This window comes from Periophthalmus magnuspinnatus, chromosome 20, assembly GCF_009829125.3.
Source record: "Periophthalmus magnuspinnatus isolate fPerMag1 chromosome 20, fPerMag1.2.pri, whole genome shotgun sequence".
Lineage (NCBI taxonomy): Eukaryota > Metazoa > Chordata > Actinopteri > Gobiiformes > Gobiidae > Periophthalmus > Periophthalmus magnuspinnatus.
The window spans coordinates 12,812,620-12,828,201 of record NC_047145.1 but is presented as its reverse complement, the minus strand read 5'-3'; the positions used below and the strand labels follow the sequence as shown (position 1 = coordinate 12,828,201).

Here is a 15,582-nt window from a genome sequence, read left to right as displayed (position 1 = left end):
ATGCACGTCCTGATTTTTTGACAATAAAATGATTTCTAATCAGATGTAGACAGTACACAGCGTACTTATCTTGACCTGAAGAGCTACTTGAGCTACATCTGTACTAGGGCAAGTCAAGTTTAGCCCAAATACATGGAAAGAAAAATCAGGTACAGGGCCTTTTACTTAGAATTTAAGACTAGTAGTTTTTAAATCTTTATCAAAACATTCAAATCCTCTGTAAATTTGCCGTCATCTCCCAAGTTTTTTTTTAAATCGTATGTTAATGTACAGTGTATAGAATTGCATTGGTGGAAGCAAAAAGTGCAATACAAATACACTTTTTCAACTATTCCACTGTGTTTTTACATATGTGACTAGTACAATCTTTACTGCCTGACATCAGGGCAGCAAAAATATACTACTTTATGTATTTGTTTATTTATTTATTTGTGACTAGTTGAATCAAATTATTATTATTATTATAATTTTTTTTTACCGTTTAACAGGGCTTGTATTCAGCTACCAGAACTGGTCTTACGCATGTCTTCCACTTGCTATCTTCTAGAATGGTATATCATGTTTACATTATTTGAAATCTACATTAAAGAATTCTTTGTATGTATTTTTTGTTAGCTCTGCAATATGTGATTCTGGTCTGGTGCGAATAACACTGTATGATATGCAATAATGTACGTTCTGTGGCATCAATCGTACAAACTTGCAACTTGTTTTATACACAGTAAGACCTCATGTAGACAGGATATTTTGTTGTTTGCAGAGGAAGTTGCATAACTGCTGCTTATGTTATTTATTTGGCCCAAAAATGTGATGTAATTTCAACTGTGATATTTCTTGCAGCCCTATGATTCACAGTCCTGTTTAGAATCAATAATTTCCTTAATTAATTTAAAAATCTAATTATATTCACAACTGCATTTGGCAATACTGTATAATTTTGCTAATTTTTTCCACTTATGTGTACTTATGTATTTATTTATGCATTTTACAGTCTCCTCTCAATGCACATAACAGTACATGTGAATCAATATGAAAAAACAGGACTATCTACACCAGTATTCAACAGTACTCTGCTCTAATACATATAAACCATTGTTAGTATGGCTGCACTGTGGAGGCCTTATATACCACCAGGCTGTGCATATTTTCTACTCTTTTGTAGCTATTTCTACTATGTGTTTACATTTGTTGCCTTCGCTGCAAGCCTTGTTCATGCGTGTAAGTTTGTTTATTTCTTTGGGGGTTTTTTTTTAAGTAGAAATCACTGTTCCTTAATGTATTCATAAAGCCATTTTAGAACTGCATGTGTTAAGAATGTCATGTGGGATAAGTCAAATTAATATTGTTTACTGCATTTGTCACTCAACGCTGTCCAATAAAGAAAACTCTAAACCAAACATCAACAAGTATTTTCTCAAAAGTTTCAATGTATAACTTTAAGTTTCAATGTATAACTTTAAGTTTCAATGTATAACTTTAAGTTTCAATGTATAACTTTTATGGAGTTTTCAGCACCTTCTTGTCTCAGTAAAGATGTTATTGCTTTGCAGTATGGCATCAGTAAAAATCACCTGCATTCAAATAAAGGAAAGAGAGATAGGATTTAATGCCATACTGTGAAACATTCCAGGCAAAACAACAGCTCTGTAGAGACAAGAAGGTGGCAGATAATCCACCAGAAAAGTTACGTAGTGCACCTTTATAACATGCAGAGCTGCCACAATGGGATAGCCAGGCAGTGGACCCCACAGGACATGACAGGACTGGAAAAGTCACAGCTGTTATGAAAAGCAATGTTGTTGTTTTTTTGTCAAAAAGTCTATTAGATTTTACAATTCCTATTAGAATCCTGTAAGAATCAAAATAGGACTTTTTGACTAGGGTGGTAGTAAAGAAGTAAAACGTAGCCTAGTAAAAATTAAAATATAGCTATTTTGATATTTGTCATCTTTCTGGGTCAAAATAAGAACATATATTTACAGGGATGATAATTAAAGCTAAGTTAAGAAATAAATATATATATATAAATATATATATATATACATACACACACACACACACATATATATATGGATTCAATCTTTTTTCAATCTTTTGGCAATCTTCAATCTTCAGGCATATAAAGTTTTACCAAAAATTATAATGATAAAAGAAATGAACAAATTTTTTTAGAGGCTTGATCAGAATAAACCAAACATGCTATGAATTGTCTTTTTGGATATTAGAAAACGTCCCTGACATTGCCTAATCTAATTCGACATTCAAAAAACAATCTAATAATAGGCCTACATAATAGTTGTCATCCATCCCCAGCATCCCTCTGTTTGATTTACTGGGGCGGAACTGTGCGTAATGCGTCTGACGTCACCGCCTGATGCAGCTTTGTCTCCGCTCTTTCAGGAACCGAACAGGCCCCGTGTCTCCTCCGCCGCCGCCTCTCCCTGAGTCTGCTGTCTCTGCGCACGGATGGAGGGCCGAGAGGAGCCTGCGGATGCTCGGGCCAAATGACCAGCTCCATTCCGTCCACGTAGCGGCTAATGTGAGCGTCCTTCCCCCGTCGTCTCGGAGTTCTTGTCCTGACCCAAACATGCCGAGCGCACTGGTTCCGCTGCTGGCCCTCGTATCCGGGCTGTTGTTAGAGGTGAGTGGATCCGTTTTGTTTTAGGGTGAATTTGTCATTTTATTTTGTGAATGTCATGGAGAAGTGCTACTTTTCAACAAGATTATAACACATTGTAGTCTGGATTTAGTCTGGAACAATAGAAAGTGATTTTGCATATAGCATCCTTACATAGGTGCCCTCCCTTCTCCAGTGTTGTTAAGATGCAGCTTGACAATCTTTCCGGGTCACAGGGCCAGTAGGACATCTATCTCTTTTAATTTTTTTTTGGTAATTAAATATGCTTATGAGCTAATTAACAGATGACGTCTATAACAGTTGTTGCCCCATTCCCACAAAATGAGCATGTGTTTACAGTTTTGTATTTACAGTTTTGGTCTTTGTTCTTCTCTGTGGTCTAAGTGATGCTTTGTTGCAGGTAATTGAAGCTAAGAAGTACTGTTGGTACTTTGAAGGAGGATATCCCATCTACTTCATGTGAGTAAGCTGCTCTTTTAACAATAGACTATACCTGGTAGGGCAGGAGTGTCAAAACTATTCTCATTAAGGGCCACATGTAAAAACACAGACAAAGCTGAGGGCCGACTGAGGGCCATAGACTGGTCGCCAATACAGTGAATACTTCAAACCGGTGTGTTTATTACAAGCCTTTTTATTACAAGAATTCATTTGGATTTCATCAATTCAAAAATTATTTAAAATGCATTAAATGTCAATTTAATTAACATGACACATTTTAGACATCTGTAGATCTCTTTTATTAAAGATTTGCATGCTGATCATTGATGGTTAGAAATGACCAAATATCAATTAAAAAATGTATTAAATGCACAGTCCTACTACTACCTGTTGTAACTTGTAGGTCTACATTTCACATAGGACATGTACTTGCTTATTTTAGGAAAACACTTGAACATTTGTCTGTGTAACAGCCTTGAACTCATTGTCATAAACTGTTACTATGTGTGAATTTCTGAGTTCCATCGTTTCACTGTGGCCTATTCTTTGGTTTTAGAATGATTAAAAAAAATAACATTTGGACTGTTGCCATAGTAATCAACAATTCATAAAAAATATATCTTTTTAATGTAGAAAAGTGCCCAAAATGGCACCAGGAAGCTAAAACTAGGGATTTATTATCATTATTATTATTATTATTATTTAATGCTATTGTCAGTCTCTGCACTGGTATTGGTTGACACTGGCAGATTCTTTAAAGCATTGTATTGAAATCTGTATCCGAACTGAAATACCTGGATCGGTGCGTCCCTAGCTAAACCCATAAAAAGGTAGAACCAGCATGCATCAGTAAACATAGGCAGAATAATCCCCTGATTACTTGTCTTTGCATTCACACAAACTGTACACTCTGCAATAGGCTATATGTAACCAGAATGCTAATCCAAGCATGTTGTGAGTTGCAGATGCCGCTCATATGAAGACTGCTGTGGCACTCGCTGCTGTGTGCGGGCCCTGTCCATTCAGAGGCTCTGGTACTTCTGGTGAGACTTCAGTTCTAACAGATATAGGCCTAGTGGAGATTTTAAAGTTTTTTTTTCATTTCCTCATTTCTGTGCAAGGGGCCAAATCAGTTCCTGAAATGTACATGGAAATGAGCTGTTTTTAGAATTTCTAGAATGATTACTGGCCCTATCCACCTGAAATAAAAACTAGCACAAAGTTTACATCTTCTCTGAGCATAAATAAACCAAAAATGGAGGTCAAAAGCCAAAAGATTAATATGGCAAGGTACAGGAGCCAAGCTATAACAAATACTATCTAACTAGGATCTGGAAAACAGAACAATGGAGGTTGGATATTTCCGATGAGCAGTTAATTGCATTTCTCTGTCGGCAGATGCTCAGGTTCACCAGCCATAGACAGTTCATTTGTGAGAGTGTGTGCGGTTGGGTTGGGTATCACATAGTGGGGACTAAAATCTGTATACACACTCATATCATGGGCACCGGCCTACCAAATAATCATTTATTTTTAGATCAACATCATGATATAAAGTTAGGATATGGGTGAAAATAGCTTAAAGTTAGGGTTTAGGTTAAGTAGCACCTGTCTCCAGAAAATCAATGTAAGTCAAGGTAAAGTCAAGGAAAAAACGATGATAGCCCCGACAATGTGTATGTTGGTGTGTGGGCAGATATTTATTACATTGTGGGACAAAAATATGTGTACAAACTCAATTCATGGGGTCATGTCTCCTTTATGGGGAAGCACAGGAAAACAACAAAAAGTACCCACAATAAATACTGATCTCCAAAAATTATTGTTAAAGCAAATATCGTGACAAACCTAGTTGGGATCAGTGTCCAGGAAATGAATGCAAGTCAGTGTAATGTCCCCTCAAAATATGGAAACTCAGAACGTGTGTGTGCTCAGGCTGCTGCTGATGATGGCTGTGCTGTTCTGCTGCGGAGCGGGTTTCTTCATTCGCAGGAGGATGTACCCTTCTCCTTTGAGGGATGAGCCTGCTTTCAATGTGTCCTTCACCAGACATCCTGTCAACTCTCCAGGTATCACAGCACTGGCATATGTGTGCACTGCATGAGGAGGCCAGCGTGTCAAATCTACATCTGTGTTCTCCAAGTATTTGTTAAATGGTGGATATAAGGGAGTGTAAATTAAATTTGCCTGATTCCAATATGTAATTTATTTAATATAAAAAGTGTATTCTCTAAACTTGCTGGATGAGCAGCAAATCAGCAGAACTTATGTCTCATAGCCTGCTGCTGATACGTATGGATTCCATCATATAGAAGTGGGCGATAAACTTCCACAGGTTTTCCTGACCAAAAACATGCTCTGCAGGCTTGACTAACCTATTCCACCTACCAGGTATACCTGATCAAGCCTAGGTCAAGATCTGAGATGGGTTTGCGTGAGTTGCACTATAAGCTCCCACTGCTCCTGACCGGTTGCCCCAGTAACATTGAAGGACAATTTCCCAGCTGGGACAATAAAGTCTAGTGTATCTAAACCTTAATTCTGTTTACAGAGCCTAAGAACAGCTATAGAATAAGATAGGCTTATGTCCTTATATGTTGGCCTAAATTACCTATAATCATAGGTTAAACCTATTTTAATTTTATTGGCAATTACAATTCATTATTTTTTTGCCATTTGTGTCTTAAAACTCAAAAGGTGGCCATTTATAAACAAAATCACTCCACAGCAGCACACAAAATCCAAACAGTAGTGTGTATTGCACTGCCTGGCCAAAACTCGGCACCTAGAAAAAAAGGGGACACACTAATATTTGGTTGGACCGCCTTTAGCTTTGATTACGGCACACATTCGCTGTGGCATAGTTTCTATAAGCTTCTGCAGTGTCACAAGATTTATTTCCATCCAGTGTTGCATTAATCTTTCACCAAGATCTTGCATTGATGATGGTAATGTCCGACCGCTGCACAAAGCCTTCTCCAGCACATCCCAAAGATTCTCAATGGGGTTAAGGTCTGAACTCTGTGGTGGACAATCCATGTGTGAAAATGATGTCTCATGCTCTCTGAACCACTCTTTCACAATTTGAGCCCGATGAATCCTGGCATTGTCATCTTAGAATAAGTCCGTGCCATCAGGGAAGAAAAAATCCATTGATGGAATAACCTGGTCATTCAGTATATTCAAGTGTCAGCTGACCTCATTCTTTGAGCATAGACTTTGCTGAACCTAGACCTGAGCAACTGGAGGAGGCTCGTACCTATTTGCTTAGTTAAATCTAAGTGGCGACTTTTTTTTTTTTTTGGCCAGGCAGTGTATTATGATGATGTTTGACTGCTGTCTTCTTGTCCACAGTGTCCCAGCAGCCAGGCTCTGTCCACGCCTACAGGATGAGCGGGGTCCCTGAACCTGTGGTGTACCCGGTCTCCTACCCCCCACCCCCGTCCTACTGCAACCACCCCCCGCCCTCTTATGAACAAATATTCCAAAACAGCGACAAAACGTAACTCCGGCCACAGACTTTTGAACTGAGGGGCTGGAGGAACCCTCTCTCAGATGAACTGGAGTATGTTTCAATGGTTCTGGAGCACCAAACACACAGCATGACACTGCAATGATTTAAAGTAACCGTCCATGTTTCTATGAGACCTGAGGGTGAATCTTGAAAATGTATTTAACGGTTAGCTTTGCGATTCTATGTTTCCATTTGAAAAAACGGACCAAAAAAAATGATGTGTTCCACCACAATGTGCAGGTAAGGTTAAAGCTAGAGCACATATCACACTTTGTCTCTCCTTTTTACTCTATGCGCTGTTACAAGAGCAGGCCATTAAGGTCATTGCAGTAGGACTTAAGGTAGGACTAGTATCAATAATTGAGTAGCGATGCTGAAGCGTGGTTGTTTCACTACATTTGAAGCCAAAGGAATACTGATCTTTAAAAAGCATGGTTCTACAGGATTTACTCAAATGTTCTAATGAAGTTTTCACATGCTTTGTACAGATTTTCAGCCTAAAAGTACAAATTTCCAACACATATATCTACAAAAGACAGGGTAGGCTACAGGATTTGGTGGCAAAAACATCTGAGGTGTACTGGCAGAAATAATTAAAAAAAAGTATACACTGGATTTCTCTGCATTTTTTATAACTTCTCTTTATGAAAAGGCAAGTTTGGTCATTTCAAAGTAACATGTATTTACAAGTTCAGTATGGAGTAAATGACTTCACGGTAGTAGCTTGCAACTGTTGCTTGAAATAGTCCATTAAAGGCTCTGTACCTGATTTTTTACATTCTTAAAAACATGAAAAACAGTACTAGTTCATTTTAAACGGTTTGCAGAGTTATTCCAGTTATTCCAGATTTACTTTTTGAAGTCAGGGCATTGTAATTTTTCACTGTGATGAGTTTATAAGTGTTTTTCACAACTCTCAGAGGCCAGTGCGGTGTTTTGCCATCACTATGCTAACATCAACTAGCATGCTCAGCACATACACAGCATTCTGACCTCAAGAGCTGCAAATATCTTTACAGGAAGAATTTTTTTTCTGAACTACATGGAAATAAATCGTGTGCAGGGCCTTTAATGATTTCTTAACTTACCTTATTCTTGAATTAGCAAATTGAAGACAGCTGGAATTTTATGCTCATCGACTTTGAAACCAATGTCCATCTTTGCACTTCAGATTTATCCTGTACCTGAATACGTTTTTTGTTGCTTCCTCCTGGACAGAGCCACACCTCCCTCCTTTTTAACAAGTGCTCCTGTGTGTTTTTAAAGTCTACTTTTAGTCTACTTTTAGCTGACCTGTTCAACACTTGGGCAGGAATAGTTTGGTACCTTCAGAAAAAAGTTTCTAGGAGAGGGAAGGAGGCCACAACTCACCCCACCAAAAAGGAATGACACTTTAAATATCTGTGCCCAGGCAAAGAATTCAGCCGTTTCTCTGTGGTGGTTTGGTGGACTTCTCATAGCTTGTGGAGTCGCTGGATAGCAGGGCTCACGTTTTGCATGTTGTGTTCTTTGTGCAGACAGTGGACAAATATGATGGGAACTTGTATTAAGCACAAATGGAGGTGTGTATCTGAGGTGTGTGAGAGGCAACCTGCACAGCCACCTGAAGTAATGCCAGTCCTCCAAATCAAATAAAAACTTTTCATCCCATAACTTTAAAGAAGCGTAGTAATTTCTGTTCAAAATGTCCCGTGTTGTAATTTGTCTATATTTTAATATTCTACTAAATGCACTTTGTATTGGATGAAAGTATGTTGTCTTCTGTTTGTTTTTTTCACAAACCTTTTTATGAGGTAAGACAATTAGGGCACAATGACTGAACCCATTGTGGTGTAAACTCCTTGTCAAGGCTTAAACTTGTCAGTTCTCAGACGCTAAGCAGGGCCAGTTAGTACTTGAATCGGGGACTGCTGGAAATAGCAAATGGGACACCATGGCAAAAAGTGTTGTGTCCTTTGGCAAGACACTTCACCCAGTCTAGAGTGAATATTGAGTGTTGGTGGTGGTTGGAGGGGCCCATGCTGCAGACTGGAAATCTCTTCTGTCAGTCTGTCCCAGTAGCTTAGCCGAGTAACACCGAGTATGGAGTAAATTAATAATGCACTATAGTGTCCAGAAAGTGCTATATGAATCAAAGGCATTCTTATTACTCATTAACAGATTTATTTGCTCATTTCAAGCATCAGTATTTTGAAATCGGTACTAATTATCAAATCTAAATAATCTAACTCAACTTGACAAATCCAGTCCATCTAAAATTGCAAGCCATCATTCCACAACTAATGACTCAACAAACATCCATACTTACAATGGGACAAAAGAGTATTTAGTCAGCCACGAATTGTGCAAGTTCTCCCACTTAAAAAGATGAGCAAGGCCTGTAACTTTCATCATAGGTTCACTTCCACTATGAGAGACAGAATGGGGAAAAAAATTCAGGAAATCACATTTAGGATTTTTACTGACTTATTTAAAATTCTTTGGTAAAATAAGTATTTGGTCACCTACAAACAAGCAAAATTTCTGGCTCTCACCGACCAAGACCAAAGAACTGACAAAGGACACCAGAAACAAAATTAATGGCCTGCACCAGGCTGGGAAGACTGAATCTGCAATAGGTAAGCAGCTTGGTGTGAAGAAATCAACTGTGGGAGCAATTATTAGAAAATGGAAGATATGCGGGACCACTGGTAATCTTGCTCGATCTGGGACTCCAGGCAAGATCTCACCCTATGAGGTGAATGACCTGCAGAGAGCTATGACCAAAGTCACAAAAGCTACCATCAGTAACACACTACACCACCAAGGACTCAAATCCTGCAGTGCCAGACATGTCCCCCTGCTTAAGCCAGTACATGTCCAGGCCTGTCTGAAGTTAGCTTGAGAGCATTTGGATGATCCAGAAGAGGATTGGGAGAATGTAATATGGTCAGATGAAACCAAAATAGAACTTTTTCATAAAAGCTCAACTCGTGTTTGGAGGAGAAAGAATGCTGAGTTGCATCTAAAGAACACCATACCTACTGTGAAGCATGGGGGTGGAAGCATCATTTCAAGGCTTTGGAGTGGCTTAGCCAGTCTCCAGATCTCAACCCCATAGAAAATTTTTGGAGGGAGTAGAAAGTCTGCATTGGCCAGCAACAGCCCTAAAACATCACTGCTTTAGAGGAGATCTGCATGGAGGAATGGGCCAAACTAATAACAAGAGTGGAAAAACCTTGTGGAGACTTACAGAAAAAGTTTAACCTCTGTCATTGCCAACAAAGAGTATATAACAAAGTATTGAGATGAACTTTTGTTACTGACCAAATACTTATTTTCCACCATAATTTGCAAATAAATTCTTAAAAAACACGTGACAGTGATTTTCTGGATTTTTTTTTTCTCATTTTGTCTCTCATAGTTGAAGTGTACACATGATGAAAATTACAGGCCTCTCTCATCTTTTTAAGTGGGAGAATTTGCGCAATTGGTGGCTGACTAAATACTTTTTTGCCCCATTGTATCATTTGCAGTAAAATGGTTTCTGTTGTTAAAAAGAGAAAGGGAGGCTCTGTTTGGGAACACCAGTTTATTAGTTGGCACTTTTGAGAATTGTTAAAGGTACTTAGAATGTGAAATAGAAACAAGCACACACTTATTCTTGGGCTGCATGGACACAGAAGCATAGTTACAGGGCTGGCCAATCAGACGCATGCACTCACATTCAGGAGGTCTGTGCATTCACGGGCTGTCGGCACCACACGACATACAGCTACAGAACAGACAGGACACTGCAGAGGGAGGTACAACACAGACAAGTACAGTCCTCTTACTGTTTACTCCCACAGAAACGTATAATGATGTCAAAAAGAAAGAAGATTGGAATCATTAGGATGCAAAACATGTCACATAAATGTTGTCACTAAAATGATATTCTATTATTTTTAATCTAGTTTACCCTTTATTCAGTTTGGCATTTATTGTCAGAGACCCTTCCTACCAACCACACAAAGACATTGGAGTAGGTAGTGAGGACAAACTGTCTAGGCACAGTGGCTAAGTGGTAAACATTCTTTCCCACTGCAAGCTGGTTCAACTCCTAGGTTAGATGGGTGTTTTTTGTGTGGAGTTTGCATGTTCTCCCAGTGTCCTCTAGGTTCTGTACAATCTGGAGATGGGTCCCCAGGTGCTGAATTGAAGTTTCTCACTGCTTCTGACAAGTGCAGAGATAAAAGTGCACCTGTATCTTTAATACTAGTATGCATGTAGCAGCAGTATGCACATGGGGGATATAACCAGCAACCTTCCAGTTGTGGGTGAAATCTTTACCCTCTAAACCACTGTCATCCTAAAGTCAAAGATATTCAGTGAAAGGAATTTGCATATTGATAACCTGAGGAGCCAGCCCCTCTACTTTCTTAGCTGGCCAGGCTAAATATTTAATGGCCTACATGAAAAAAAACAAAAAACAAAGAAAGAATGTCTAGAACCCCCATTTTGTTCTATTAGTGGTTTTGAGTCAAAGTTTTATGCAAAACAGGCACATGGAGGATAATGCAGTTAGAGTTAATTAAAATGGTGGTGAAGCCAAGCTGAACAGGCAAAGCATCCTTTGTGCCCTGTGCATGCTATTGGACGTGTCGTATTCAGAACACATGTTGCATGGTGACAGGAGCAGAGCTGAAGAAGAGACACCAGTTACACAGAGCATGCACAGCCAGGGTCTCTGGCCTCAGTGCTGCCAGAACAGACAACACACAATACAGTCCACGCCTGCTCCACAGTCCTGCAGGTACAACACAACAAGGGCTCCTAAGGACCCTTCTCCTTTGTTAGGGTCCCTCCTCTGTGAGGTCCTAAGTCAGTATCAGAGTTCAAAGGCCGGGAAACATGACGCCTCAGGGTTTGCCATCTCAGACAGGTAGTAGATGGTCCCAGCCATTCCTGAAACCAGACTTTAATTAAGCAGTGTTCATGTGTTTGCATGTGGCACAGAGATGGCCTGGCCTCAGAGATGCCCTGTCTGGCTCTCATGTTTTTGTGGGTTTCCAAAGTACAAAGCAAGTTAGTGAGGTTAGCGAAATCAGTGGGCAAACGCTCTGCCCATGGACATACTAGGTTTTTTTTTACGCACAGGGTTACGGATTGTGTATTTTTATCCTAGTTATAAAATACAGTTTGTTCAAAGCAGTTTCTTCACCCTCAAATATCCATCCATCCATCCATTTTCTTCCGCTTATCCGGGGCCGGGTCGCGGGGGCAGCAGTCTAAGCAGGGACTCCCAGACTTCCCTCACCCCGGACACGTCCTCCAGCTCCTCCGGTGGGACCCCAAGGCGTTCCCAGGCCAGCCGAGAGACATAGTCCCTCCAGCGTGTCCTGGGTCTTCCCCAGGGCCTCCTCCCGGTGGGACATGCCCAGAACACCTCCCTAGGGAGGCGTCCAGGAGGCATCCTGAGCAGATGCCCGAGCCACCCTCAAATAACATATTTATATTCTTTATTCAATGTAACAGTTCACATGTTTATTTAAAGGCTTATTATCTACATATACAGCCCTGAGTACAATGTTCAGAGTTGTTAGATTCTCCACGTACCTTCAAACAGAGAGTAGGGTCTGTCTGGGATCCGGCAGCCATGGGTGCCATAGTCCAAACACCACTCTGCAAACTGCACACACATATGAGCCTCTTCCTACTCAGTACACTCAGTACACTCAGTACACTCAGTACACTCAGTACACTCAGTACACTCAGTACACTCAGTACACTCAGTACACTCAGTACACTCAGTACACTCAGTACACTCAGTACACTCAGTACACTCAGTACACTCAGTACACTGTCACTGAACTGTGGTGGTCAGACTGACCTTACAGGCACGGTACAGGTACTTCTGCTCCTGGGTGACTTTGTACATGGAGAGGAAGGCATAACCATTGCCCGCAGTGCCATGGCAGATGCCATAGCCTTTCCGAAGCAGGCCGCGCTGCCAGATGACCTCAGCACAGTCTGAGGCTTCCTTCAGGTACTTCTCCTCTTTAAACACCTGTATGTCAGTGACAAACCACATGGTGATAATAATGTTAGGAATACTGTGGCAAAGATAATCAGAACACTCCCATGCAGCGTGCTGTCCTAACATGTCTATAATTGACAGTACTACAGGATCAGTATACATGCTTGCACATAGGGGGCAGAGCAGCTCACCTTGTGGGCTAACAGAAGCATGTGGATGACCCCGGGCGCCCCATGGCACCAGTGCACCAGGCGATCGGACTCATTGCTCAGGGAGGAGGGAAAGTTGCCTGAGCGAAACCTCTTGTGGCGGACATAGTCGATGCTAGGCCGGATCAGCTCTGTCAACATGTCAGGGTGAACTTTGGCGCTGGGCTGTGGCACACATACACACAGTCATCTGTGATGTCAAGTGCTGTAAAGTGCCTCAGTCTCTGTAGTACGCTGTACATACTAAAGGGAGAAGGACACTAACTAACCTGCAAGAGTATGTAGTAGATGCCAGCCAGGCCATGAGCTGCTCCCACATACTGCTTCTTGTGCCATTCGTACAGCAGGGGGCAACGCTCAGACTTCTTCTGCTCTGCTGATAAGCTCTTTCCAGACTCCACAATACATGTGACCACCTGTAAACCAAAATACCACTACTCAGTAATGGTGTAATACTACAGTGCACACAACACTTTATCGGGTAAAACAGAAAGTGTGCAAGCATCCAAAAATTTTGCATTGACTGATTTTCATCATGGAAATATACTTAAACACTAAATGCATTCAAGCAGAGCCTCATGCATAAGGACATACCATCAGGTAGTCACTCCAGTCAGTGCCTGAACATAAGCTCCAGCATCAATAAGAAATTGTAAATAAAATGCAAATATTGCCCAACTATATTGGCGATAGTGTTCTGTCTGTAATATCTTGTCTGCTTAAGTGCTGTATATGTTCCAGTCACCTGTGAGAGCATGGCCTCCTCCACAGCCTCAGCTCCAATCTCTTTGCAAACATAAAGCAGAGCAAAGAGGTATCCTGAGCGCCCATAGAGGATCTCATCAGGCATGTCTACATCAGGGCCCAGCACAGAGGCCTGCAGCTGCAGCAGACTGCACACACAAACACCAATACAATTACACATGTGGGTGAACTAGATCACACTAGAAACACTGGACTCACCGGGACAGGCAGTCTTTGCTCTCAGCACTGTTGCCCAGTTTGTGGTGCACCACAGCCCCGACTGCCAGGGGCCCAGCATCTCCGCACAGGAAGGTCACTCTACGCCCATTAAGGATCCTCATACTCCTTTTCACATAGTCCAACGCTCTCTGCAGGTGGGAGGCCTCTCCTGACACCCTGTGCAACTGCAGGTACAGTAGGGCAATGCCTACACATAAGACAAAGCATGAGGCATTCTACCAAAGATGCTCCAAATAAACAGCTGAGATAAGGTGACACCTGTCCATCCAGTGTAGGCTGAGAAGTCGTGAGGGTCTGCGGTCTTCAGACCCTCCTCCATCTGTTGCAGTAGGTCCTTTATCTTACTCTGCACTCTCATCTGGAATGATGCACTAACCTAAACATACAAAATACAAGCACATGTTAGAGGTAAACTATACCAAACCCTAACCTTACCATACATAGTGAGCTTGCCACACTACTTCTACAGAATAATGAAGAAATATAAATTAATAATTACAATGAGCACAATCTGGATATCTAGTTACCGTGTAAAAAATATTTGGGATTGATTAACCATTTTGGCTCAAACTATCTGAGAGTCAGACCTGGCTGACTGGGCTAATCGTACAAATCCATAAACAACGCGTTTGACATGTCTCTGGGAAATATTTTCATTTCATTTATACATTTCAGCAGGTGTAGAGTCTAAAATACACTTTACGTTTCATTACATTTAGGCAACATTTCTGTGAGGTGACAAAGCACACGCTGGTAAAGATGAAACACGGCCTGTCAAAACAGACGTTTTGAAGCTCTTATGTCAAGCTAAAGTTAGCTTAGCAGCATTTTTGTTATAAAATATATCCAGTCTATCGTATTATAGTCACCTTGCCATCGTCGATCGGCTCCCGGGGGTCCGCGTGTGCCTCTACAGGGGAGCTGGCCGTGCCTGGGTCCCAGTCTGGGTACGGGTTTGGGAAAGAGCGCTCCTCCATCTCAGCGTCTGAGGACAGCAGCTTCAGGCGCTTGGACATGTTCTCTCCCATCACAACGGCGGCTGCGGGAGGACAAAACACCTCCCGCACACTGGAGGAGAAACGCAGGTTACAAAGCATCCAGAAACACTGCATTTATTATTATTTAAACACAAAACACACTAAATCTGGGAAAAAAGGCAATAGTTTTATGGCAAAATAGATGCCACTGACCCTTGGGGTTAGTCTACAGGTGGACTGAGTGTTAGAAAACATTTATTTTCAGAAAGAGAAATCTTACCTTGTATTGGCTGAATTACCGAAAGGGCGAAACGAGCTGTGGAGAGAGGAGTGCAGGGCTCTGGACAGCAGCAGGCGGCGGGGGGTTGTGCGCTCTGCGGCTGTGGCAGACAGAGATCCCACAGTGCTCCGGTGGTGAGTGCCGATGTCCCCCCCAGTCAGAGCTGGCATCGGTGCGTCTTGTGACCACTCATCCCTTTATTCATCTTTTTTTCATCCTTTTCACCATAACTCAGTGACTTTTCCCAGAAGCTCGGCCGCACCGACAGCTCCCCACCATGGCCACCTCCTCACAGCGGGCTGGGCCAGGCGCGCTGACAGATGGCACTGGTGCGCCTGCACTCATGCACAGTACAGCCCCCTGCACGATGCACTTTCACCAATCATCCTCATACACTGGAGGATAGGGAGGGGAATACGACAGAAACGGCTTTAGAAAAGGGTTCAAAGTACTGAATCAGAAATGAAAAGTGAATGGAAATGAGCATTTCAAGGAGACAGTGATGAAGGATGCTTCGCTGCCAGAATGAGAGCTCAGGGTG

The 15,582-nt window shown here is 41.6% G+C and overlaps 2 protein-coding genes across 2 annotated transcripts; one reads left to right on the top strand and one right to left on the bottom strand.

The window, feature by feature from the left end:
- Window positions 1–2,349: 2,349 nt before the first annotated feature.
- Window positions 2,350–8,251, top strand: vopp1b (VOPP1 WW domain binding protein b). The gene is made up of 5 exons (XM_033985894.2): window positions 2,350–2,641; window positions 3,039–3,097; window positions 4,045–4,122; window positions 5,015–5,148; window positions 6,434–8,251. The coding sequence occupies exons 1-5, from the start codon at window positions 2,375–2,377 to the stop codon at window positions 6,583–6,585; spliced, it is 690 nt and encodes a 229-aa protein (XP_033841785.1). The 5' UTR covers window positions 2,350–2,374; the 3' UTR covers window positions 6,586–8,251.
- A 1,898-nt stretch (window positions 8,252–10,149) lies between these two features.
- lancl2 (LanC lantibiotic synthetase component C-like 2 (bacterial)) lies at window positions 10,150–15,331 on the bottom strand. The gene is made up of 10 exons (XM_033985885.2): window positions 15,042–15,331; window positions 14,654–14,852; window positions 14,043–14,160; window positions 13,764–13,971; window positions 13,546–13,693; window positions 13,070–13,216; window positions 12,783–12,965; window positions 12,445–12,621; window positions 12,171–12,243; window positions 10,150–11,519 (listed from the first exon to the last, which is right to left on the bottom strand). The coding sequence occupies exons 1-10, from the start codon at window positions 15,209–15,211 to the stop codon at window positions 11,443–11,445; spliced, it is 1,500 nt and encodes a 499-aa protein (XP_033841776.2). The 5' UTR covers window positions 15,212–15,331; the 3' UTR covers window positions 10,150–11,442.
- Between the last annotated feature and the right edge of the window lie 251 nt (window positions 15,332–15,582).